We start from the raw sequence: 25,856 nt of genomic DNA, 5'->3' as shown, positions 1-25,856 counted from the left end.
TACATAGATTAATAGATGTGATACTACAGTATTTAAAAAAACATTCCAGGTATTCTTGTATTTGTAGACGAGGCCCACCTATGGAAAATATTTAGACGAAGACAAACTCAAGAAGAACTAAATGCATTTTATATTATCCTGGCTAGGTTTGTAAATGAATTCAACGTTCAACGAATTGTTCGTAAACCGTTCATTAGGAAGTTTGTTTATGTTCGTTTATTTAATAAATGAACGAACATTAAACACAGATTCTCGTTCGTTTAGTTAAACGAACGAATATGAACAATGGTCTTGTTCGTTCGATTATGTTAGTAAATGTTCATTTATGTCGTTCATTTATGTTTGTTTATATAAATTCATTTTATGTTCATATATGCTTAATTGTGTTTGATTACGTTACTATGTGTTCATTTAAGTTCATATAGGTTTAATTATGTTTGCTTATCTTTGTTTATTTATGTTTGTTTAGCATGTTCACGAATATAAACGAAAGAAGACGAATAATGTAATTGGTTAGACGAACGAACATGATAAAAAAAACTCGTTCGTTTATTCGTTTGTGTTCGTTTATTTGTTTGGCTAACTTAAATGAACAAACCGCCGTTCGTGTTCATTCAGTTCGTTTACAGCCCTAATGTTGGCTAATACCAAATCTATAAAATCACAAAAACCACTAAAGTTTGTATGAATATAATTTAAACATCGTATTTTGTTATTATATATAAAACTAGTCATGATTGGTAAAAGAAATTCAAAGAAGTTCAAGTCGACCACTTTGACATATTGGTGTCGGTTTTACAGGTTTTGCGGGTTTTCTTTTTTAGTTTTAATAAAATCACTTATGTTTAAAAAAAAAATAAAAAAATCATCACGTCCGCTACTACAAATGATAACATGAATACATTTCTTATATTCCAAATAACAAGATATTAATATGAACATTCTATTATTTACTTTCATACAATGTTATTTTTTATTTGGTGTATATATATATATATATATATATATATATATATATATATATATATATATATATATATATATATATATATATAGGTTCAGGTTCAGATGTCCAACCATTTTGGCAGAGTTTGTTGCATCTGCCCCTCTCACGCCTCTACTTAAACCTGACAAGGGGATCCGTCCGATTGCAGTAGGCACTATATGGAGACGTCTGGTTTCCAAGGTTGCCATGAAAGGTGTAGGTAAAGAAATGACCAAGTACCTTAATGATTTTCAGTTTAGGGTTGGTGTATCTGGTGGTGCTGAGGCTGTGTTACACAGTGCCAATAGGGTGTTGAGTGAACATCATGCTGATGGGTCTCTTGTAATGTTGACTGTGGATTTTTCGAATGCCTTTAACCTAGTGGATCAATCAGCATTGCTCCACGAGGTTAAGAAGATGTGCCCTTCGATTTCTTTGTGGGTGAATTTCTTGTACAGGCAAGTAGCGAGACTTTATATAAGAGACCAACATATATGGTCTGCCACTGGGGTGCAGCAAGGTGACCCCTTGGGCCCTCTTCTTTTTGCCCTCGTTTTGCACCTGCTTTTGCACAAGATTAGAGACAATTGTAAGCTCCTTCTCCATGCTTGGTACCTAGATGATGGGACTGTCATTGGGTATTCAGAGTAGGTGGCTAGAGTGTTGAACATAATTCGGTTGTATAGTATAGGTTTGGGTCTTGAGTTGAACATCAAGAAACCAGAGTTTTTTTGGCCCTCATGTGATGGTAGGAAACTTCGTGTCGATTTATTCCCAACGGAGATAGGGAGACCTTCTTTGGGGGTGAAGCTCCTTGGGGGGGGGGGGGGGGGGGGGCTGTTAGCAGAGACGCGGGGTTTATTAGCAGGCTGGCCATGAACAGAGCGGTCAATGTTGTTGAATTGATGGGACTTCTTCCACAACTATGTGACCTGCAGAGTGAGCTCCTTTATCTTCGATCATGTATGGGCATTGTAAATCTTTTCTTTGGTTTAAGGACATACCAGCCGGTACACATAGAAGAGGCAACTTTATTCTTTGACAAAGGATTGCGCAAGTCTATCGAGGATATGGTGGATGTGGAGGCCCCTTCTTTGGAGACATTCAGTGGTGCTTGGCTTCCTTACCTATTTGTTTCGGTGGTTTGGGTTTGTACTCGGCCTATGAGGTTTCCTCCTACGCATTTGTAGCCTCGAGTGCCCAATCTTGGGCATTACAAGACCACATCTTATGTGACAGTGGCATATGCGGTATAGACTCAGATTACCCATGTGTTATGAGTCGTCTCCGCGATACGATTCCGGGATTTGACTGTAGCGGTTTCACTAATAAGGACACTGCCCCCCTAAATCCCAAAAAGCTTTGGCGTGTGCCCTTTTTAGCAAAATCGTCCAAGATATGGAAGTCGACTTCGACATGACTGTCAAACAGAAAGCAGTCTTTGAGTGTCTGCTGACGCCTCATGCTTAGGATTTTCCGGGTTGTTGTGTGTGATCCAACTTTTTTAAGAGTAATATAAAGTTTAGAAAAATAAATAAATAATAGAATATTAGAGATCAAATAAATCGTTGTAATATTATTTAGATTTATGAATTAAATAATTAAGTTGGGCCTCAAATAGAAAATTAAAGCAAGTAGACCTAAAAAGTGTCAACCAGCCTAAACTTTTTACGCTTTGTTTAATTTAGTCCATAACGCATTGATAGAAGAAAAAACATCATAAATGGTCCATATGATTTCTCTAAATCTGAAGTTTAGTCCCGGTGGATTAATAACATCATATATGGTCCTTATGCTTTCAAAACTTTTGACGATCGATCCTTATTGCTAACTCCGTTAAGTTTTATCCGTTAATTGAAGGGCATTTTGGTCATTTCTCTACCACATGGACCATTTATGATGTTTTTATCTTATTTAAAAAAAATTATTGAATATATAAAGGGTCCCACTTCTCTCTCTCTCTCTCTCTCTCTCTCTCTCTCTCTCTCTCTCTCTCCCCCCCCCCCCAAACTATCGTTCATTTTCCCTCTTTCAAACCTCAAATCCATATAAAAATTGAGACACAAAAAATAGTGATACGCACATATACACCCTCCAGAAAATCGAGGTCCCTCTCCCCACTTATAAGAACATGTCTATGCAAAAGGATCAAAACGAAAAACATGGGAGAGATTTTCTTGAGTTTGATTCTTCAGGTGGGTCAATGAAGAATGCACATATATGTTTCCATGTTGTAACAAAATGGCTCCAGAGCATCTTTTATACAAACAATAGGATGCATTTCAGTTTTCTCTCATGTAAGGAAACCAAAATCCCAACAAAAAAAGGTCTATCATTTGAATCAACATAAATGGAAAAAGTTACCATGGTAAATCCACTGCCTCATTGTACTCAGTCCCACCACTCTAAAAAAACGCCTGATCAACGTTGATTTCTACATCTTAGGCGAACATAATGTGGTGGTGATTGATTCCGTCGAACATACCCAAGGTTGTAAAACTCGGTACTCGGTACCTGCTCGGCCGAATACCGAGTAGCGAGTACTCAGGGAGTACTCGAATTTGGTAATTCATGTAGAAATATTTTTAGAGAAATTATATATATCAAAATCATAAGTTGATTAAAATATATAACAAAATTAGATATATCTGAATACACTAAAACTGAAAAAATACATAATGATCTCATTTCGTGAATAATTACTAAAAATTTAAGATACATATGTAGTAATAATCACATGTGTGTGTTAAATAATAACTCATTAAGTATATTATACATATTCATCACCGAGTTGATCGATTTTTACAACACTGATCAGGTCAATAAGGGGCCGATCGGGGAGTACTCGGGATTCTACAACTCGCCTTGGTAAGGGGCTGAGTAGCGAGTACTCGGAGGAGTAATCGGCCAACTCGGTGAGTTTTACAACACTGAACATACCAGAGAGAGAGATAGTGAAAGAACTGAACACTGAATCTTGTTGATCCGAATGCACGGTGGAACTCGGTGACCATCTAAATCTGACTAGACTGTGGAATCAACGTTATATACCCGTTGTTGTGTGTAGGGAAAAGTTGCTCATGATCCCCCTTTTCACGAAGGTCTACCTCGTTATGGAACAGAAGCAAGGATTAACCTGGTTAGTTCATCGACCTAGAACTATCTTTGGTTTTTCTCTTTATTGCACGATGAACATAATCACTACTTTATGCGCATATGCTACAATCTGTAAACACGAAGGGATTCCATTGAAATTATTAGGGACTAAGGAAGCTTGATATCATTACTCTAATGTTTTAGATGTCGATTTGATAACTGAGCAACATATATGGGTCAGTGATGATGGACCGAAGGAAGAAAGGTATGAACGAATGGGAAAGGAAGAAAGAGGCATTGGGGTGGAGTTTTTAGTATGTGTGTGTGAGTGAGAGGGGGTGGGACCCTTTATATGTTAAATAATTATATTTAATGTTTTTTTTAAATCACACAAAACATCATGTGGTAGTCAAATGACAAATGCTCTTCAATAAATGGATAAAACTTAACGGAGTTAGAAATAAGGACCAATCGTCAAAATTTTTGAAAGCACAGGGACCATCTATGATGTTTTTAAACGACGGGGACTAAACTTCAGATATGGGAAAACCACAAGGACCATTTATGGTGTTTTTTCTTGAAAGAATATTATTAGAGTGGGATTTTAGTCATGATATTTGAAGTTAGAGTAAGTGAGAAGTTTAGATTTTGGTATGCCATTGAAACATTCGAAAATTTGGTTGATTTGAAAATTTAAGGTTTTAGTTTGAGTTTTGACGAACGCCATTATCTGAAACTATTAAAGAGTCGATTTCGAGTAAACTAATTAAGACTTTTTAATCCTAATATAGGAATATTACTATTTTGTCTTAATCCTAATATATAAATATTACTATTTTTAAATGTTGTCAGATTATATCAACTTAATAGATACGACTGAAGAAAGCAATGTTATTTAGATCATCTGCAACCCACTTTCATTTCCCCTAAAAAATAGAGTAAAAATTTGGGTAAATAATGTTTAATCTTCAACACTACTCTATTTTTTACCTCATTTTTATCCTAAAAAAATATATTTCATTATTCTAACTTATATATATTGTCAAACACACTCATTCAATTGATTTGATTTTAACAAATATATAATCTATATTTTTTTCATTACAACAATATTAAATAAATAAGATTATATTTATAATACGTAATTATAAGCTTTTGTAAAATAAGTTATTGTATTTTAAAATTTCAAATATGTATTTAAATTTTCATATGAATGTGTTAAGCAAAAAACAAACTTTATATTTATAATTAATTAATATAATTTAATATATAACACAATATTATAAGTATTAAATATTACATTTAAATAATAATTAGTAGATAAAAAAAAACTAGAAATGAATAAATATATAAAACGAGAGAGTAAAACCGACAACTCAAAATTTATTCCCATTTTGGGGGAAATGAATAGTATAATACCATATTTGGTGTTATATTATTCATTTCCCCCGAAATGGAGGAATAAATGGAGTACGGTTGGAGAGAAATGGGGGAAATGATGAGGAATAGGAGTGGCTTGGAGATGTTCTTAGAAGGTCATGTCTTGTAGTGGTTTCATTTTGACTGTGTTACGATAGTAATTAAAGCAACGTCATCAATTACTAACCGTCACTTTCATTCTTTCGTGCGAACACTAGAAACCTAAAGCTTTTTTGGGTGAGATAAATCAATGGTCGTTCGAATGGTAGAGGATCGATAAAAATGGAAATAAAAGAAGACGATGGATGGCATATATACTTATGGGTAAGGATGAGCTTTAGAACCACTGGAATCGGAACCGGTGATAATTTAATAAAACAATTCGGTTATCGGTTCTCGACTTATAGCAAAATTGGTCTTGGTTCTAACATAAGTTTGGTTCTAACAAAAACGATTAAAAAACGGGACTGTCCTAGAAATGTAAGATGTTGTCTGTTTAAAAAAAACCTCTTTAGATCACTTTTTGTTGCGCGGCGCAACACATGTGCAACACTTACCCTCTTGCAGTTTTTTTTTTTTTTTTTTTTTTTTTTTTTTTTGAAGGCTTCAGACTACAAAACCTCTTCAGACCACTTTTTGCTGCGCGACGCACCACAAGTGCAACACTTACCCTCTCGCAGCAGTTTGTTGTTGTTGGAAGGCTTCAAACTACAAAACTTCTACGCGTGTTCTGCAAAACGCAGTACTTGACTTGCATCTTCAAACCTTTTCAACTTTCAAGTTTTTCCAAGTTTTTTAGAATATTGGTATATCTAATTATTTTTTTAAACTTTGATTTACGGATTTGATATAATTCTTTTTATAGTTTTTATAGTTTTTTTATAATTTGATTTTTTTTAAAACATTTTTTTAATTTTTTTTATCATTTTTGTTAATAATATTTTCAGTTTCGGTTGTATCTCTTTTAACATGTATAATTATTTTTACAAAATTTGTAGACATCGTTTTCAATATTTTCTTAATTTTTTTTATGTTCTTTAAAATTAGTTTTTTTCTAGAATAAATTTGATAACTTCTTTTACATTTTTTAGACTTTTCAGAAACTTTATATTTTTGTTTTTTTTTTTTTTACATGTTCATTTTAGTATATTTTTTTTTCTATGTTTTAAGACTATAATTATTAAAATTTCATTGTTAAGAACTATTTTTAGTTTATAAAATTAGTTTATTTAAATTGTAGTTTAATACAGTAATCTGTAGATGTTAAAAAACAAACATGCTTCTAATTACAGGTTGCAGCCATTTGGTTGACCTCTTCTGTTGCAGAGGTGATATGCAGACTTCATGAATTTTTGCTTTGAAAAAACAAACAATACCTAATAGGCAAAATCCCGGTTTTAAAATACCATGACCCACCCATATGAAGTTGAAATAACTTGATTTTTCTTCCAAAATGTAATTTAGAGTTTTTAGTTCAGTTTAGATTGTAACAAAAAAAATCATACTTTGCTTAAATATTGAATCAGGCCCGAAAAGACAAGAAGCAATGTTTTTTTTAATCATGTTTTTTTATTCTATCCTGGTTTTTAAAATACCAAAACTTACTCATATGAAATCGTAATTTCTTGATTTTTTTCAAGAATATAATTTAGTGCTTTTACTCTAGTTTACACTATAAAAATATATTTTGGCTAAATATTAAATCATATATAGGCCCGGAAAAATCACATATCAGTACAATGTTTATTTTTATTTTTTTCGACACGTTTTTTTTATTATGTCACGGTTTTTAAAATAATATAACTTACTCATATGAAATTGGAATTACTTGATGTTTTTCCAACATATAATTTACTATTTGTACTTGAGTTTAGACTGTAAAAAAAATTACATTTTGGTTAAACATTGAATAAGATACATGCTCGTAAAGAAAGCATGTATGTGCAACATTTTTTCATATATATATATATATATATATATATATATATATATATATATATATATATATATATGAAATTTTAATTTGTTTTTATACGACTTTTACAACTTTTACAACTTTTACAGTTTATTAAATGCTAACAATCTTTGTATTTTATATAGTGATTTGTTGAAACTTTACACAATGATAAAACAATGAGAAAGAGACGATGGAGAAGTAGATAATATTTAGTTAGTTTACTTTAGTAGAAATGTATAAGTGGTATCAAACTATTTTTTTTGGTTGAAACTTGATTGATTGAATTGTATTAAATTTGATATGTAGAGATATTAAATAGTGTTTGGAAACTTGATTGTTGAATATTATGTTTTTTTGGAAGACAACTTAACTAAATGTAAGTATTGTAAATTGCATCATTATTAGTTTCACCTTATTTATATGTGGCTTGAAGCTATATCAATTTAAGATTGCGAGGCTTGAAGGCACGTGATGTTTTTTTCTTCAGAATTATGGGTGACTAGTCGAGGAAAATACCATATTATCCTTATATAAGTTGAGGACTTTTTCTCGTGCAAATTTATGGATGATATACTTTACTTTTGTTGTGTATTCTTTTTTCTAAAAGGGTGTTTGTGATTGCTTTTCAAACGATATTTTGATTTTTGTTTTTCCAAAAAAATCAAAAACTTCAAAAAAAATAATAGCAATTAGAAAAATCATTTTGAAACTAACTTTTTGCTAAGAAGAAAACGGTGGTTTTTCACAAGTCAATGTGTCTTTTTGTAACTTTTAGTCACTTAAAAAATCAATTACATTTAAAAGTCATAAAATACTAATACAAATACCTTTTAAAAATAATTTTTGGATTTTGCCCCTCATAAGGTAATGTGAAAAAAGGCTTTTAGAAAAGAAGCTTTAAGGTAAAAAAAATAATCCCAAACACCACTAAATATATATTTGCTTTAATTTTTGTTTGTATAAACAAGTTCTATTAAAACACCAATTGCTAAAGCGGACAAAAGGGTAAGGTATTATTAACCATATTATGAACATTTATCATAAAATAATTGCTTGTTTCGCAAAAAGATTTCGTAAAATACATTTTCTTTGCAGTTCTTTTTTGAGAAATAGAGATCATTCTTTATGACTTCATTTTCTATTAAATTATCATCATATTTTTTCCCGCAACAACCTTTCTTAAACAATTTGGTGAAATTTATTTCACTGAATAGAAGATTACTTTAAAGATTTAAAACAAACACACAATATATGGAATAACTCTCCAATATTATTGGGAAAATAACTCAAAACTCAATTTGATTATATTACATCATTACTCTAACTCGGTTTCTATGCATGTATATATAGATCTAATCTACCGACTTATAGAATTAGATTAGGAGTCTTAAAGTCTACTTGATTAACCTTCACGTAATTGGATCTTAGAGTCCTACTCAAATTAGGAATTCCAACAATCACCCCTAATTTCTAAGTCCTTCTAGAAACATATTTGATACGATCAAAAGCTTCATTTCTTTGAACTTCGTTCGAGCCAAGCGTTTTGTAAGAATGTCTGCCTTTTGTAATTCACCTGGAATATACTCTACCTCCACTTGTTCGTTTTCAACACAATTACTAATGAAGTAGAAACTTGTGTTTATGTGCTTACTTCTTCTGTGAGAAACATGATTTTTCGTGAGTTCTATGCAAACTTCTTATCTACTTTTAAGACCACCTTTTGTTGAGGTTTGTTTAGGATTTCGCCTAACAAATATTGAAGCTATATTGCTTGACATGCAGCTATATTGGCTACTATGAACTCTGCGTCACAAGATGACAAAGCAACCGTATCTTGATTTTGTGAACACCACATTGTAGGAGATGAACCATAATAAAATATTTGACCAGTTGTGCTTATTCCGTCATCTGGATTGATATTATGGTTGTTGTCACTGTAAGCTATGAGTCTTTTGTGTTCCATCCTCTCATACTTAATTCCATGTGCAGTCGTTCCCCACAGTATCTTAAAATGTGTTTGATTGCAGTGTCATGTGACTCTCATGGAATCTACATGTAACGACTTATAACTCTTACCAAATATGCCATATCGGGTCCTGTTTGCAAGAGATATATTAGACATCCTACCACCTTCATGTATTGTGTTAGGTCGATTTCCGGTTCATCTTCGGCCTTTGACAATTTCATTGCTGGTTCCATTGGAATATGTGTTAGATTGCAATCGTGTTGTTAGGGTGCAAAGTCACGCTTGGATGTATTTTGTGCTTACTCTGTTGTATTGTGTAACGAGTTGTCTTTGCTATAAATAGGAAGTGAGTGACACTCATTTATGTAATGTTCATTTTGGAATGTTAGACTAGAGAGAGATTTGTACAAGACCCAATTTGTATGTTATTTCTAGATCTAATGAGAGCTCAAATCAGATTTATTTACTCATCATGTTCATGATTTGTATGATGATTCACAAGATCTAATCAGTTCCGCATATGTCATCATAATCAACACCACTACAACTGGTATCAGAGCGGGTGTTATTGATTTGATCAGGAATTGATTCATGATGACATTCTAGATTTGGTGATTCTTCATTGTGTTTTGATCTTCATGTTCTAGAGAGTTTTTGGATTCTAGAAATCGAATTCATCCTAGATTCAATTTATAATTCGATTTTCTTCACTAGAACTCAAGTGATTTTTTCTTTATATCTCTAGAAAACAAATTCAAAATCACTTTCTCTCTCTAGAAAAACTCTTATCAATTGATCAAAGATAATGTATTTACATTATGATTCTTGGGTTTTGATCATAGAAGATATGAAATACAAAGTCAACGAAAATCAATTCTATGGACTATTGTTGAAAGGTGGCTTGAATTCATGGGGTACTATCGTTTCTTATGGAGATTTCAAGGATGGTCATGGAAGATTGATTTTCAACCACTTTCAAAGATTGGATGCTTGGTTGAAATCTCCTTGAACATGGCATCTTGGAGTGAAAATCAAAAGGAATGAGAAGAGATTTGTTTAATAAGAAATACATTTCTCTTATTGAAAACCCAAGTAATCTTCATGCTCTTAAGTATGTTGAAGTTCAAGATTATGTAGTTCAATGTGATGTTCTTGATGTTCTTGAAGTTCATGACAAGAAGATTCAAGTTGATTCTCATGAAGATAAAAAGTTTTTTGCTCAATTGGAGTTCAAATCGATGATATTTTGTGATTTCTTGTGATTCATTTGAAGGAATGATTCATTATCGAAAGTCATTAATCCAAGAAATTCACAAATATCAAACTCCAAAAGATATGATCCAAACTTGTCAAGTTGAAGTTGTGGAAAATGGGTTTGTTCATGAATTTAAATCTTCAAGTTCCAAGAAGATGAAAAAGGAAAATAATGAGAATAAATCTTAGATCGATTAGATCTTTCACAGGTAAGAATATGAAAATCAAACAAGACAAACACAATAATGATATGAACACAGAATGGAATCAAAGATGTGCTTATGATTCAAATAAAGTCACGCCTCAGCAGAGCTCGATAAAGAACTTCCACTGTAGAGGCGAGCTAGGGTTTACCAAAAACTCAATGAGAAAATAATTAAAGCGTTAACTACAAAGACTGCATGCATGCAACTTATATACCAAACCCTAGAACAAAACATGCACGGTTGGACAGGCCCAATACCGGCAATCAAAACATAATAATCCCAAAAATCTCCCCCTTTGTGTCAAATGAGGCGAGAGATTATTTCTTTTGTGTAGGCTTTACAATCTTTATCACCTTGAACAGTCGATGGATTATCGCAAGAAGTGTCTGCCGAAACTGGATATACCACCTCAGCATATCAGTGAACAACTTCTTGTTAGGTGTAGTGTTTTGATCACACCTCTGAATAATCTCCAAGATATGCTCCAAGCAAGCATTTGAGAAGAGGTGTTTGTCAACAAGAGCAAACATGCACTTCTGTCCTTCGCCCCTGACGAACATTACAGTGTGGTACTCCGAATCAATCTTTCCCTTGACCATTGTATTAACATTACCTGCTTTGCCCATAGTTTTGATCGTGGTTCGCTTGTGAATAGCAGAAGCAATCTCTTGGTCCATCTTCGCTACCTCGTGAATGTAGCACACAAGCATTCTCTTGACATGGTCAATGATCGCCTGATATTCCTGTGGATTTGACAATATAATGTTGTTGAGGAGTATCTAGTCGTGGGTATTGAGATTCGGTAGATCAACAAGGGTGAAGTTATGAACTGAGCCTTTGGTGCCTCGAGTCACTTTGAATTTAACATTAATAAACTTCCCTATTGAGCAGGGCTTCAAAACCTTGAAAGTTGTAATTTTCTTCGAACTCCAGGTCAAGTACTGGGGTTGAGCGGACTCTAAGTAAAGCTCCAAAAGATCCCTATCAACCTTCAGGTCTAGAGAAGGAATGGCAACATTTGAATTAAAGCAGTGAAAAATGAATGCCTTTCGCGTGATCGGCATATCAAACTGTGCATCCTTGGAGTTATCAAGCTCAAATGACATCACAGGCTCAAGCCAAAGTGTGCTTGGCTCATCAATAGCACACCTTTGAAGCGAATCTAGAGTCCAGTCAGGAAAAATGGACTTCTTCTTTTCTAGGAGCTTCATCTTCAGCATGTTGTTTCTTGAACTTTTCTGCTAGCTCTTTATCATAGGATTTTGTCTTCTGAAAAGGGTTTTCAGGATTCTCAACATAGACATCATCTTCATTATCAGTGTCATCCTCCCTAATCTTCTTCTTCTTCTTGTCTTTATTACTGACTAAAGCTTCATTACCCTTTGGTTCAGTGGATGGTTTCGGTGCAGGAGCAGGTTGAGTTGTTGCCTTCTCTCCCCCTTGTTTCAGTTGGACACCAGTCACTGTAACACCCTCAATACAACTAAGGATGTCCAAGGCTGGCCTGAGCTTGTCAGCCAAGTGCCATCGGACAGTAATGGTGATGATGGGATCATGGGCTTCAAGGAGATGAAGGAGGATGGAGTGAATGTCAGCAGCAGAGCTTCGAATAACCTCCTTTTCGGACTTCAAGTCATTGAGCTCAGCAGTGGCAGTACGAAGCCTGCGATTCTGCATCTTCAGCTGAGAGGTTTGCCTGTCTAGCTCATCCATGATACAATTCTCTACAGCTAACTCAGCCTCCATTTGGGTCAATCGATCATTAACGTTAGTATGTAAAGTTTCGTTAGCAGCTTCGATCACTTGGCGTGCAGCTTCAAGGTTGGACCTTTCAGATTGAAGAGAGCGTTGAAGGTTATCCACCGAAGCATTGTGAAAGACCCTAGCTTTTGAATTTTTGAAAGACCCAAACTTTCATACTTAACAATATTATTACTCCAAAACATGGTACTTGCATATTCATAAAAGCAATATTTTACATTGATAAAGGGATTACAAACTACTGGATACAAACTGACTATTACAAAGTGTTATATATTACATAACTACCCAGGATATTGTAATTTATACAAACATAAACTGAAGTACAAAATTACTATTACAAACTATTCTAAATCTTTCAACAGTATGTGATCATGCTAGTTACTTATCACCTGCAATTGTTAAACATTGATAGGGTAAGCGGTGAAGCTTAGTGCGTTCAATAATAGATATAATATAACATTATGCCGTATATATACTTCAGTATGGCAAAAGCAAAGAGGAACAACAAGACATATGTGAAATCATGTGACAAGTGTTCATATCAATCAAAGAATTTATTCAAAGATATACTTTTCAATGCTTGATATACATGAATAAAACTTTCGCCCAAATGGCATAGAATACATGCAATTTCTGGTTAACATCTTGTTAGATTTCAGGCTTATAGTCATGTCTAACCATTTGCCAATGCCATAGAATAGAAGTCATTCTCTTACGGAGACATGCTCTACATGGCCAAAGACTACGTACTAGTACCAATGTGAATCTAAGTCATTTCACTGATCACATGGTCAAAGGTATTACATTTGCTATAAACATAGCGAATAAAATAACACCAAAAAATAACTCAAAATAATAACACTGAAAAGCACATAGCACATATAACACATAACATACAACTGTTCCTATATATTGAACTCACCTTAAATTAACCGGGGGTTAAAAGGGTAATTTGGACATCACTTCGGCTTTAAATATGACTTTCTATGTTGAAAACCAGGAGCTTAATTAAAAACCGGGCTCTGCGATGGTAGGGCTTCAAAACCGAAAGGATAAATTTTTCGGGATTCTCGGGAGCTTCGGGACGTGTTTCGGGTGCTAAAATTGATACCGAGGCTTTGGGGAAAGTCAAAATTGTGAATATATGGAATTAGGGTGAAAAAGTGTCAAAATTTCAAAGTTACCCGGGAAGGCTCGTAGCCTCCCTTTATATAGGGTCGAGGGTTCGGTCCTTGTGGCTGAGAAGAGTCCACGTCGCAGCTACGAGGTTCGGTCAAGAGGGAGAAGCGTCGCTCATGCAAGCTTCGGACATTTGGTAGGAGAGGCGAAGGCCACGAGGCCACTGCGACGCTCGAACGTGGCATCAGGAGAATGAAGCATGTGGCTTGCATGCGAGAGGGGGCGGTGGTGGTGAAGCGAGGCTCGGACACGCGTGTGACACGCGTCACTCTTCGGATGTGCCATGACTCGGATGATGTTGCTGCTTCGTGCGAGGTGACGTGGTCTGGCACTATTCATGCGAGATTTCTCGGATTTTGAGCCCCGAACTTCTAAAATCCATAACTTTTGCATACGAGCTCCGTTTTTGACGTTCTTTATATGCACACGTAGCTAAAATTACGCTCTAAAACTTTTGTTTAGACTTCGTCGGCTAATTTTGAATTTATTTTTAATATTATTATGTTTAACAGACCGGGATAGGAAAATCCGTTAAAAATTCATAACTTCTTCATCCGACATCCATTTTCGTCAGAATTTTTACTGTTGTACTACAAATGATGAGACCTTCGATGCTCATATAGGATGTATCAGTAAAATATCGCTTTATCTAAAATTCAAGTTTTTAGCTGTCTACTGCTAAGCTGAAACTTCGAAAAATCATAACTTCCTCATACGAAGTCAGATTTTAGCGTTCTTTTTATTGAATTTCTCGGTTTAATGAATACTACGACTTTAATCTAGATTAATAAGGCTAAAAAGTAGTTAATCAAAATCTCACTTTTTACGTCATTGGGCGCCGTGCCGCTTTTGTCACGGATCTTCGATTGGTCATAACTTCTTCGTTATAACTCGGATTTCGATGAGGTTTTTGCCTAAACACTTCTAACGAGATTCTCTACAACATAAACTAATAAAAACACTTCTAACGGATTTCGATGAGGTTTTTGCTAAATTTTCATTATTTGGCTATTAATTGGAATCTCATAAGACTTCCAATATTTTCTGAGTGATTCTAAACATAGTTTTACTACATTTCTAGTAAAAATCATCTTGTTAGAACTCAACACTCAATTTCACATAGTATTTCACAATTTTATTCATTACAAAACACGATTTCAAAACGTGTATGTTAAAAATACCTCCTCTTTTTGAGGATTTCGTCCCCGAGATTACATCAATTAAAATAAATGGGGATATTTCGCTTTTATCTCATTCTTATTCTCCCAAGTATAGTTTGGGCCTCGATGGTGTTTCCACTTGACAAGCACCAATTTTACTTCTTTATTGTGTAGCTTAGTTGTTCTTTCATTCACAATTTTTTCCGGCTCTTCAACATATCTTAATTTATTATCCAATTTCACCTCGGATAATGGAACTGTCTAATCGTAGATGCTCAAGCATTTGCGCAGATAACTCACATGAAACACATCATGAATACCTGCCAAATCTTCAGGCAATTCTAAGAGGTATGCTTGCTTTCCAATTCTTTGGATGAGTTTGAAATGACCAACAAATCTAGGACTCAACTTTTCTTTCTTCCCAAATCGCATAAGGCCTTTCCATGGAGATACCTTTAGCATCACGAAATCACCCACTTGGAATTCTATAGGTCGTCTTCTCTTTTCTATATAGGACTTCTGTCGATCTTGGGTTGCTTTCGTTATTTCTCGTACGATTTGAATCTTGTCGGTGGTGTCTTGAATCATTTCAGGGCCTTTAAGGATCTTCTGTCCTACATTGCGCCAACATAATGGCGTTCAGCATTTGCGACCATATAATGCTTCATATGGTGGCATTTTGATTGAAGTGTGGTAACTGTTATTATACGAAAATTCGACAAGCGGTAAGTATTTATCCCAGTTACCACCGAACTCCAAGACACATGCACGAAGCATATCTTCTATTGTTTGGATTGTTCTCTCCGTCTGACCATCTGTTTGGGGATGATAAGCGGTGCTGAGAGCAACTCGAGATCCTAATTCACGTTGCATACTCGCCCAAAAGTGAGAAGTGAAGCGAGTATCGCGCTCGGAAATGATCTTTAGTGGCACACCATGTCTTGCAACAAATTCATCCAAGTATACTTGTGCGTATTTCTCCATTGGATCCGTTTCACGCATGACGAGAAAATGTGCACTCTTAGTCAGGCGGTCGACGATTACCCAAATACTATCATGCTATCTAACAGTCTTTGGCAATTTGGTAATAAAATCCATGGACAGCTCTTCCCACTTCCATACAGGAACACTAAGACTTTCTGGGGTTCCATAAGGCTTTTGGTGCTCTGTTTTGACGTGTAAGCATACTAAGCATTCCTGTACATATCGTCCAATATCTCTTTAATCCAGGCCACCAATAATCAGCTCTTACATCATAGTACATTTTACTTGTACCAGGATGTATTGACAGCTTAGACTTATGAGCTTCATCTAAAATCTTCTATCTTAATCCACCAATCTTTGGAATCCATAGTCGATTCTTAAATAATTTTAATCCTCGTGGATCATCAAGTAAAACATCAGCATAATGTACCATTCCTTCCTTCTTCACATTTTCTAGCTTTAAGGCCTCAACTTGCTACTTCTCTAGTTCATCAAGAATAGTGAGCTTCACCGTAGTGTGAGTAATAGTATAACACATACTATTATGATAAACCTTCCTGCTAAGTGCATCTACAACCACATTAGCCTTTCCAGGATGGTACATGATTTCGCAGTCATAATCTTTGATCAGCTCCACAGCTCGTTACTGTCTCATATTTAGAGTTTATTGATTGAATATAAACTTGAGACTCTTGTGGCCGGTAAACAATTGGCATTTCGTACCAAAAAGGTAATGTCTCCAAAGTTTTAGGGCAAATACTACTGCACCGACTTCAAGATCATAGGTGGGATAATTCTTTTCATAATCTTTCAGTTGTCTTGAGGCATAGTCTATCACTTTACCACGCTGCATCAATACACAACCGAGTCCCAATCTTGAAGCATCGCTATACACGGAGAAATCATTATCACCTTCTGGGAGTGATAAGATTGGAGCATGAGTCAAAAGATCTTTTAGAGTTGAGAAAGCTTTTTCTTCAGCTTCACCCTATTCGAACTTCACTTCCTTCCGTGTAAGACTCGTGAGAGGTACGGCTATACGAGAAAAGTCTTTAATGAATCTCCGGTCATATCCCGCGAGACCTAAGAAACTTCAAATTTCGGAAGCATTACGGGGCACTTCCCAATTTTGAATGGCTTCGATTTTGATAGGATCTACGGATACACTGTCACTAGAAATAACATGGCCGAGAAATTGAACTTGACGAAGCCAAAACTCACATTTCGAGAATTTAGCATAAAGTTTCTCCTTTCGAAGAAGTTCTAAGATTTCACGAATATGAACGGCATGATCAGCTTCAGACTTGGAATAGATTAGAATATCGTCAATGAATACAATGATAGACTTATCGAGCATTGGGCGACATACTCGATTCATCATATCCATGAATACCGCAGGAGAATTTGTCAAACCGAATGGCATGACAAGGAATTTGAAATGCCCATAACGAGTACGGAAAGCAATCTTCGGTACATCTTGCTCTTGTATTTTCAACTGATAATAGCCAAATCTCAAATCAATCTTTGAGAAATAGCTAACACCCTGAAGTTGATCAAACAAATCATCGATGCGAGGTAGTGGTTACTTGTTCTTGATAGTCACCTTATTCAGCTCACAATAATCAATGCACATTCGCATCAATCTGTCCTTCTTCTTGACAAACAATACTGGAGAACCCCAGGGAGAGGTACTCGGCCGAATAAAGCCTTTGTCAAGTAATTCCTGCAGTTGGATCATCATTTCTTTCATCTCGGCTAGCGCAAGACGATAAGGAGTCTTTGCAATTGGAGCAGCACCAGGCACAAGGTCAATTCAGAATTCTACTTGTCTGTCCGGAGGAAGTCCAGGCAGATCATTAGGGAAAACATCAGAATATTTGTTAACAATGGGAATATCATTTACAGTTTTATTCTCCTTTCTTGAGATATCAACTGTATAGGCCGGATAGATAGGACAACCTTTTGATATGAATTTACGAGCTTTGAGGAAAGAGATTATTTTTAAGATCCTTCATTCACCGTAGACATGAATAGAATCTTCCCCTTCACTAGGAATGCGTACCATCTTTTCGTAACACAAGAGTTTTGCATGGTTCTTTGACAACCAATCTATGTCGAGAATAATATCGAAATTGGGCAAAGAGATAGGGATTAAGTTAGCAAGAAAATTATAGCCTTCAAATTCAATGACACAATCCCTATAGATTTTATCAGCAAGTAATGATATACTTCCCGCAGTATCTACGTGAAATGGTTGCGCAAGTGCATAGCAAGCAGTTTGAAAACAATGCGCAAATTCATAAGATACGAAAGAATCTGAGGCACCAGAATCAAATAAGATGTGAGCAGGTCTAGAGTTGACAAGAAATATACCCGTCACAACATTCGGGTCCTCACGTGCTTCCTCTGTGGTATTCTGGAATACACGGCCCTTAGCTTCTGGCACCTCCTCCTTTTTAGCTGGAGTACTCGTTGGTTGTTGGATAGGGATTTGACTTCTCGCCGGTTGTTGAACAGAAGCTTGACTTCCCGTCACTTGGCTGGTAAGAGTAGGTCAAAAACGCTTCTCGTGGCCAGCAATACCACACACATAGCAATTCACATCCTTCCTTGGGCAAGCTGGCTTTATATGACCTGTTTCCCCACACCCATAACAAACAATGGATTCCTTGTCTATTTTGCATTGACCCGGATGATTCCTTCCACAAACGCGACATGAAGGCGATTGAATAGAAAAAGATTATGACCTGTCGCGGCCACGAAAAGCACTTTGAGATTGCGCTTGCTTGCTAGGATCAGTTCGAACAGATTGAGCTGGTGTAATAGTGGAAACAAGAGTAGTTCCTTCAGTACGTGGATGCTTTGGAATAGTAAGAGTGGCACCACGTATCTCTAAGTCATGCTCACGCTTTCGAGCATACTCAACAGTTTTATCAACTTAAATATAAATTTTAGTTCCACTTAAAAATCAAATAATATTTGTGAAGTAGTTAAAAGTGATAAATGCAAAAACTAAATTGTAATCTCAATTTAACTAAAATATTTCCTAAAGAAATTTTTATAATCGTTTAAAGTTTTCAAATAAGTAATTTAAAATAACTTACAATAACAATAGTTAAAAATAACTCTATATAGATGATTATATTGTTACCTTTAAAAAAAAAAAAAAAAAAACAATATTTGATGTTTTAAATAATTATAATGATAGAAATTAAATCATTAAAAAAATAAATCTTAAAAAATAATTAGCAATAACAACAATAAATAACATTAAACCATATATTATATTTAATTTTATTCATGTGTATTCGTTGGTACAAGTCATTCAAACGATTGAGATTAAGAAGTTATAATAGATGTATATATTATCATATAATTCAAAATAATCAATTTAGTATACGAATTATTATATCAAATTATATACATACACACACACACACACACACACACACATATATATATATATATATATATATATATATATATATATATATATATATATATATAGAGAGAGAGAGAAAGAGAGAGAAAGAGAAAAAAAATAAAAAAAAAATATCCTACTATATTTTGTTCCTACCTATTTAAGATGATGACATGTATATAAATTTAACATCTCAATAAAACTTAAATTAAATTGAATGACAATTATCACCATTTAAAATAAGTTGAAAGATAATATGAACAAAAAGTAAGAGAATAATTGATTTTTCATATGTAATAATAATAATAATAATAATAATAATAATAACTTTTAGATAAAATTAAAGGGATGAAAACAAAAAAATAATGTATGCCAAATTAACCATAAATGTGATGTTAATGATATGTGATGGTTTATCAACTTATTCATTAATTTGAACTTTTTTAAATTGAAAGGGAGGAAAACAAAAATGAAAATATAAGTGAAAGACTAATAATGTACTTTACGGTTTTAAAGTTTCTTTGTAGTAATAATTATGTGAGTAAATTAACTTTAGTTCTATAAGGGTTGTGTTATGAATACTCTCATTCACTCACATACAGTATCACATCAGAAGGGGTGCACAAGCACTATTATACTCACATATAAGAGGGGTGCATAACATTAGGGGTACATATAGATATTACCTTCTATAAAGGCGATTAACAACACCCTAAATATACAACTAAAAGGTCATAAGGTCTTCCGTTGTGTGTTGCTAAATTTACACCTTTTATACACTCTATAAACATTTTTATTAAAAGTCAACCTATAGTTAACAGTTTATAAGCTACTTTTTTCGAAAATATTACAAATTCAACCAATAAAAATATCTTAAAAACCGAATAGGGTGTCTATATGGAAAAATGAGGTGTCTTTTTGTCAACATTCTTCCGTTATACCTACTTTTTTCGAAAATAATACAAAAAAGTATACACCTTTTATACACTCTATAAACATTTTTATTAAAAGTCAACCTATAGTTAACAGTTTATAAGCTACTTTTTTCGAAAATAATACAAATTCAACCAATAAAAATATCTTAAAAACCGAATAGGGTGTCTATATGGAAAAATGGGGTGTCTTTTTCTCAACATTCTTCCGTTATACCTACCACTAACCACTATAGTGGTGTGTGTCACATTATCACCACACTTTTTACCACTAACCATGGATACTTACTGGTAAACACACTTCACCTTACTTTTTAATAAAAACTAGGAAAGAGACCATGCTTTGCATGGGTTAGAAATAATTTAAAGTATCCTAAAAAAAATTGGTTGGAAATAATTTAAAGTTTTCTAAAAAAAACTTGGCACAAAACTGAAAATTGTCAAAGTTTAGTGGAGTTAGTGTAAAAAATCATCATACTTTAGTGCTAAGAGTGTAAATAAGTAAAAGTAGTGAAAGTTTGTGTGGCAAAAGTGTAAAGAAATAAAAGTAAAAGGATCATCGAACTTTAGTGCCAAGAGTGTAAATAAGTAAAAGCGAAAGTTTTGTAACAAAAATATAAAGAAATAAAAGTAAAGTGGCAAAAAAAATGAATTGGAAAAGGTTCATGTTATGGTAAAAGTGTAAAGAAATAAAAGTGGTAAAAAGTGTGAATTGGAAAAGGTTAAGGCAAAAGCGTAAGAAAATAAAAGTAAAGTGGCAAAAGGGGAAAACTTAAAAGTGGCAAAAGTATTAATTGGAAAAGGTTAAGTAAAAAAATGTTAAAAAAAATAAAAGTAAAATGTCAATATATATATATATATATATATATATATATATATATATATATATATATAGTGATAAAAGTGTAAAGAAATAAAAGTAAAGTGGAAAAAATATGAATCGGAAAAGGTTCCTGATAAGGCAAAACTATAAATAAATAAAACTAAAGTCGTAAAAGTATGAATTGGAAAAGGTTAAGGTAAAAGTATAAGGAAATAAAAGTAAAGTGATAAAAGTGTGAATTGGGAAAAGTTAAAAGTGGCAAAAGTATGAATTGGAAAAGGTTAGGGAAAAAATGTTAAAAAAATTAAAAGTATAGTGTCAAAAGTATGAATTGAAAAAAGTTATAAAATATAGTGATAAAAGTGTAAAGAAATAAAAGTAAAGAGGTAAAAATATGAATTGGAAAATGTTCAAATGTAAAGAAACAAAACTAAAGTGGTATATGAATTGGAAAAGGTTAAGGGAAAAGCATAAGGAATAAAAATAAAGTGGCAAAAGTATGAATTGAGAAAAGTTAAAAGTGGTAAAAGTATGAATTGAAAAAGGTTAAGGCAAAAATGTTAAAAAATAAAAGTAAAGTATCAAAAGTATGAATTGAGAAAAGTTACTGTTAAAACTATCCATGTGCTTTAATATCTGGGTCTTCTAAAGCCGATACCCATGCTGCTAGTACTAAGTTTTCTTCTTCATTTTCTAACAAATTCATCCTTTTAGTAGTCATTGGTTTTGATTTATATGCAAAACAAGTGTATGATCGTGAGAATAAGAGAAAAGAACTGTGTGAGTAAAATGAGAGAATAATTGTGATATTTATAGAAGATGTTTAATGTTGTTTGAAAGGTAAAATTAATATATATATATATATATATATATATATATATATATATATATATATATATATATACATTTTACATACTAAAATATAGCTGCTACTCAACAGCCAACCACATTCATCTTTTCAATTCGCTATCCGGAGCACGAACGGCCACAATCATGAACCACGACGAGACATCAGGATGGTGTACGCGGTTGTGGTTTGTGTCCACCTAGACCACGAACTCGTGCCTTTTGCGTATACCGCATGGTCTAATAAGTTATCCGGAAATTATCAATTTTAAAAGTCACCAACTTATCAACTTATCGTAAAAACTAATATTTACATGAAATTTTGATAATAAAAAAATTTCTAATCATTTTGTTTTCCTAAACCAATAGCACCACTTGACTCTAAAAATGTCTAGCCTAGGCCAACCATGGTTAAAAAAAAAGGTAAATGAAAAATATAGATATGCATATATACATTTGAACATATACACATATGAAAATGTACATATCCATACTCAAAAAAGATGAAAAATATAGGCCAATTTTGACCATCTTATTGAGCAATTGTCATATATGAAATCCTCGTAGCCTTAGGGTTGTATGGTGGTATTAGTTTTGAAACAAATTGGTTGAAAAAAGAGTTCGTAAGTTCTAACCCAACTTTGAAGTCCCAGAATAACTTTCGTCCTTTTATATATATATATATATATATATATATATATATATATATATATATATATATATATATATATATATATATATATATATATATATATATATATATATATATATATATATAAAGTCGTGAACAGGCTTGAGTTTTGGTTAGGGTGGTACCGCCAGTTTACGATATTGTTCGTTGGCGAGTTGAGCGGTTTGGATGAGTAAAGACACAAATCGAGTTAGTGAACCTGTGATTTTCCTGCATGCATGTGAGAATCGAATGTTTTCTTTTTCTTGTGGTAAGGGAATGTGTAAAGCACTTTTCATCTTTATTATTTTTATAAATAATATCAAAACATTATATAATTATATAAAAAGAATGTTTCCAATTGAACAGTAATATGTTCCTATCGGACCATCTTTAATATATATATATATATATATATATATATATATATATATATATATATATATATATATATATATATATATACTTTACTCATGTTCTGTAACTCTGATGGTATACGTGTTGTTCGCTGCCCCTACACACATGTGTAGCCAATAAAAGCAGGATGAGTGTGCTCCCACTTGAGCTTCCACCTCACCATCAGTTTTTTTATCCTCCACCGCCTCTGTCCGTGTTCATATATCCCACCGCCTTCTCTCACCGACTCTGATTTCGTTCCTTTCCCTTCTAATCGTATCGATTCCTTTTTTCCTTCTTCCACTGCCATCGACTCTTCCTATCTTTCTTCCTTCTCTCAGTCCTTCTCTCTGCTTTCAATGATGTTTCGAGAAAGTTTGATGCCTCCTCTCCCTTCTTGCTACATCCAAAGATCGAGTGAGAGAGGGGCGAAAAACAGACATCAAATCTCCTACCTTCTTCTTCTTCTTTTATTGTCTGAAAGTCCGATTGACCAGCCACCAACAGCACTACAAATGTTTCTCTCTTTCCGTTTACCACCATGGATGACTTGATTTGATTTGATGCAGGAAAATTTACAGGAAGTATTTGGGGGAAACGCTACAATGGAAGTAAGGACAAAACACACTCACAGCCAGCAGATATTACCTTCTCAACGAGGTTTGGAGAGCGAGGGAGCGGCATTCGAAAGATGGGTAGAAAGAAGGAAGTAGTGTTTGACGAACAACCGCCGGACTTCGATTCGGCCAACCCCTACAAGGATCCAGTGGCGGTGCTCAAAATGCGCAAGCATGTTGTGAGGGAGAAATGGATCGACATCGAGACCTCCAAGATAATCCGTGATAAGCTCAGATGGTGCTACCACATCGAAGGTATCAATCACCTCCAGAAGTGTCGTCACCTTGTCGAGCAATACCTTGATTCAAGTTGTGGTATTGGATGGGGTAGAGATGGTCGTCATCCAGATCAGCACGGTTCGTCCTTTTGCAACTTTTGATATTCTCTATTTTCTCTCGGTTTATCATCCGTTTTTCTTTGTATCCTTACATCAAGGCGTTTGATTTGTGGTAATTTACAGGTCCTAGGGTTCAGAGCGTGGAGTGATTTCTTTTTTAAGGTATCTTTTCATGAAATCTTTTACTCTTAATTGTTTATTAGGGTTGATTGATTGGTCTTTTGTGCTTTGCTATGTAACATGGCTATGGCTTATATCGGTTGTAGTTGTTCAGTAGGGTTGATTGATAGACCAATAGCAGTCCCAAAAGGTATGTAATCACTCTGATATTATGAATATCAATAGAGTTTAGCAATGGATAATTCTCAGACTACTGAAAATTGGCTTGAATGTGCTTCAGATTGGAATTGTGTTCTTTATGTGTTGATGAATTGCTTTTTGGTACAGCTACATTTACAAAACATTGATAGTTAAAATAAATTTTTTTATTAAATGAAACTGAAAATATAGGTGGACTTTTAATTAAGTTTAAAGGATTTTTTTAAAAGATGTCCCTATATAACATACATTAGTGCATTTTTGATGTTTAAACAATGAGGGGTATTCTTGGTATTAGAGACTGATTATATAAACCCATACGAGTTAGCAACTAAGATAAACAACATTATGTTGCCTGGGTTATTTTTCTTTTTCCACAGATTTCTTTTTCCGTAGGATGTACCTGATGAAACAAGTCTCCAATTTTGGCAGCTACCTGTTTGTAGGACCTTGCAGCTTTAACCAAAGAGGAGGTGAGTCTCATTTGCTCCATAACTTCTTTTTCTCTGTTGTTGGTTGTATTCTGATTCATGATATTTGTATTTATGAATTTGGTGTAGGTCACAAGTGACGAGCTTTACATAAATATTTTTAAAATGGCTCCAAAAAAGATAGGTACTTACGAAAGGATTTGCCCTGGATTTCCTACCACTTCTCTTCCTTACTCAAATATGGTGTCAAATTACAATATCATGTTTTTAGGCTATGGCGTGCTGACTAAATTTGGGATAGGCAAAGTGTACCTGGGATATCTTAGACACATAGGAATGCTTATCCGAATTCATGATTGTTTTGTTTTTGTTTTTTGTGGGTTCCATAACTTATGCTTTCTCTCATTCTTTCTCAATTTATGTTGATTGTTTGATATATCAAGGTTATTAGGTCCGAGGTTAATGGAGTGTAATACAAATTGGAAGGAGATTCAGAAACACTTTCTAACCTACAAAACTCCGCATCAGGCAAGTCTAAATAAACTTATTTGCATTCCTTCTTTTGATTTCGAAACTTTATACATATTTCATTATCTTGTGAATTGTCTAGGCTATGGAAAATGTTGTCTATGGGGAACACCTCAAGTTCTTAGCCTTGGAATCAGATTAAAAATCTTATTTACTGTACATAGCCAAAAACACCCAAACCAACATGTAAGTCTATCGTTTCTTTTCCAATTTGACAAACCTACTGTTAACTCTTTTTAAAGATAATAATAATGATAATGAAGACTCTAACTGTTCCTTTTTATTTAAAACTCTATTATTGCAGCCTCAGTTTGACTCAGTTAAATTGGTCACCGGTATGGCTATATGGGGTTTTCACATGTTAAGGATGGGCTATTGTTACAATATCTTATAGAACAAAAACAATTTGTTTTATTCAAAGAAAATGGATTGCTGATTGGTTACGAAAGCACATTAACCGAACACTTTCTAACACCCGCAAAGCGGGGGTCCTTCCCTAGTTTATATAAACAATACCAAAACATTTATCATTTATCGCCATATTACACTCAATTCTCTGAAAAAAA

The 25,856-nt window shown here is 33.9% G+C and overlaps 1 protein-coding gene across 1 annotated transcript; it reads left to right on the top strand.

Moving 5' to 3' along the window:
* The first annotated feature begins 23,305 nt into the window (after positions 1 to 23,305).
* LOC145012488 (NADH dehydrogenase [ubiquinone] 1 beta subcomplex subunit 10-B-like) lies at positions 23,306 to 25,292 on the top strand. The gene is made up of 5 exons (XM_078971290.1): positions 23,306 to 24,032; positions 24,137 to 24,175; positions 24,712 to 24,804; positions 24,892 to 24,946; positions 25,206 to 25,292. The coding sequence occupies exons 1-2, from the start codon at positions 23,750 to 23,752 to the stop codon at positions 24,160 to 24,162; spliced, it is 309 nt and encodes a 102-aa protein (XP_078827416.1). The 5' UTR covers positions 23,306 to 23,749; the 3' UTR covers positions 24,163 to 24,175; positions 24,712 to 24,804; positions 24,892 to 24,946; positions 25,206 to 25,292.
* Positions 25,293 to 25,856: the final 564 nt, after the last annotated feature.

This window comes from Lactuca saligna, chromosome 8 (genome assembly GCF_052625555.1).
Source record: "Lactuca saligna cultivar CGN05327 chromosome 8, ASM5262555v1, whole genome shotgun sequence".
NCBI lineage: Eukaryota > Viridiplantae > Streptophyta > Magnoliopsida > Asterales > Asteraceae > Lactuca > Lactuca saligna.
The sequence above is the reverse complement of the archived record's forward strand: the minus strand, read 5'-3'. Positions and strand labels throughout refer to the sequence as shown.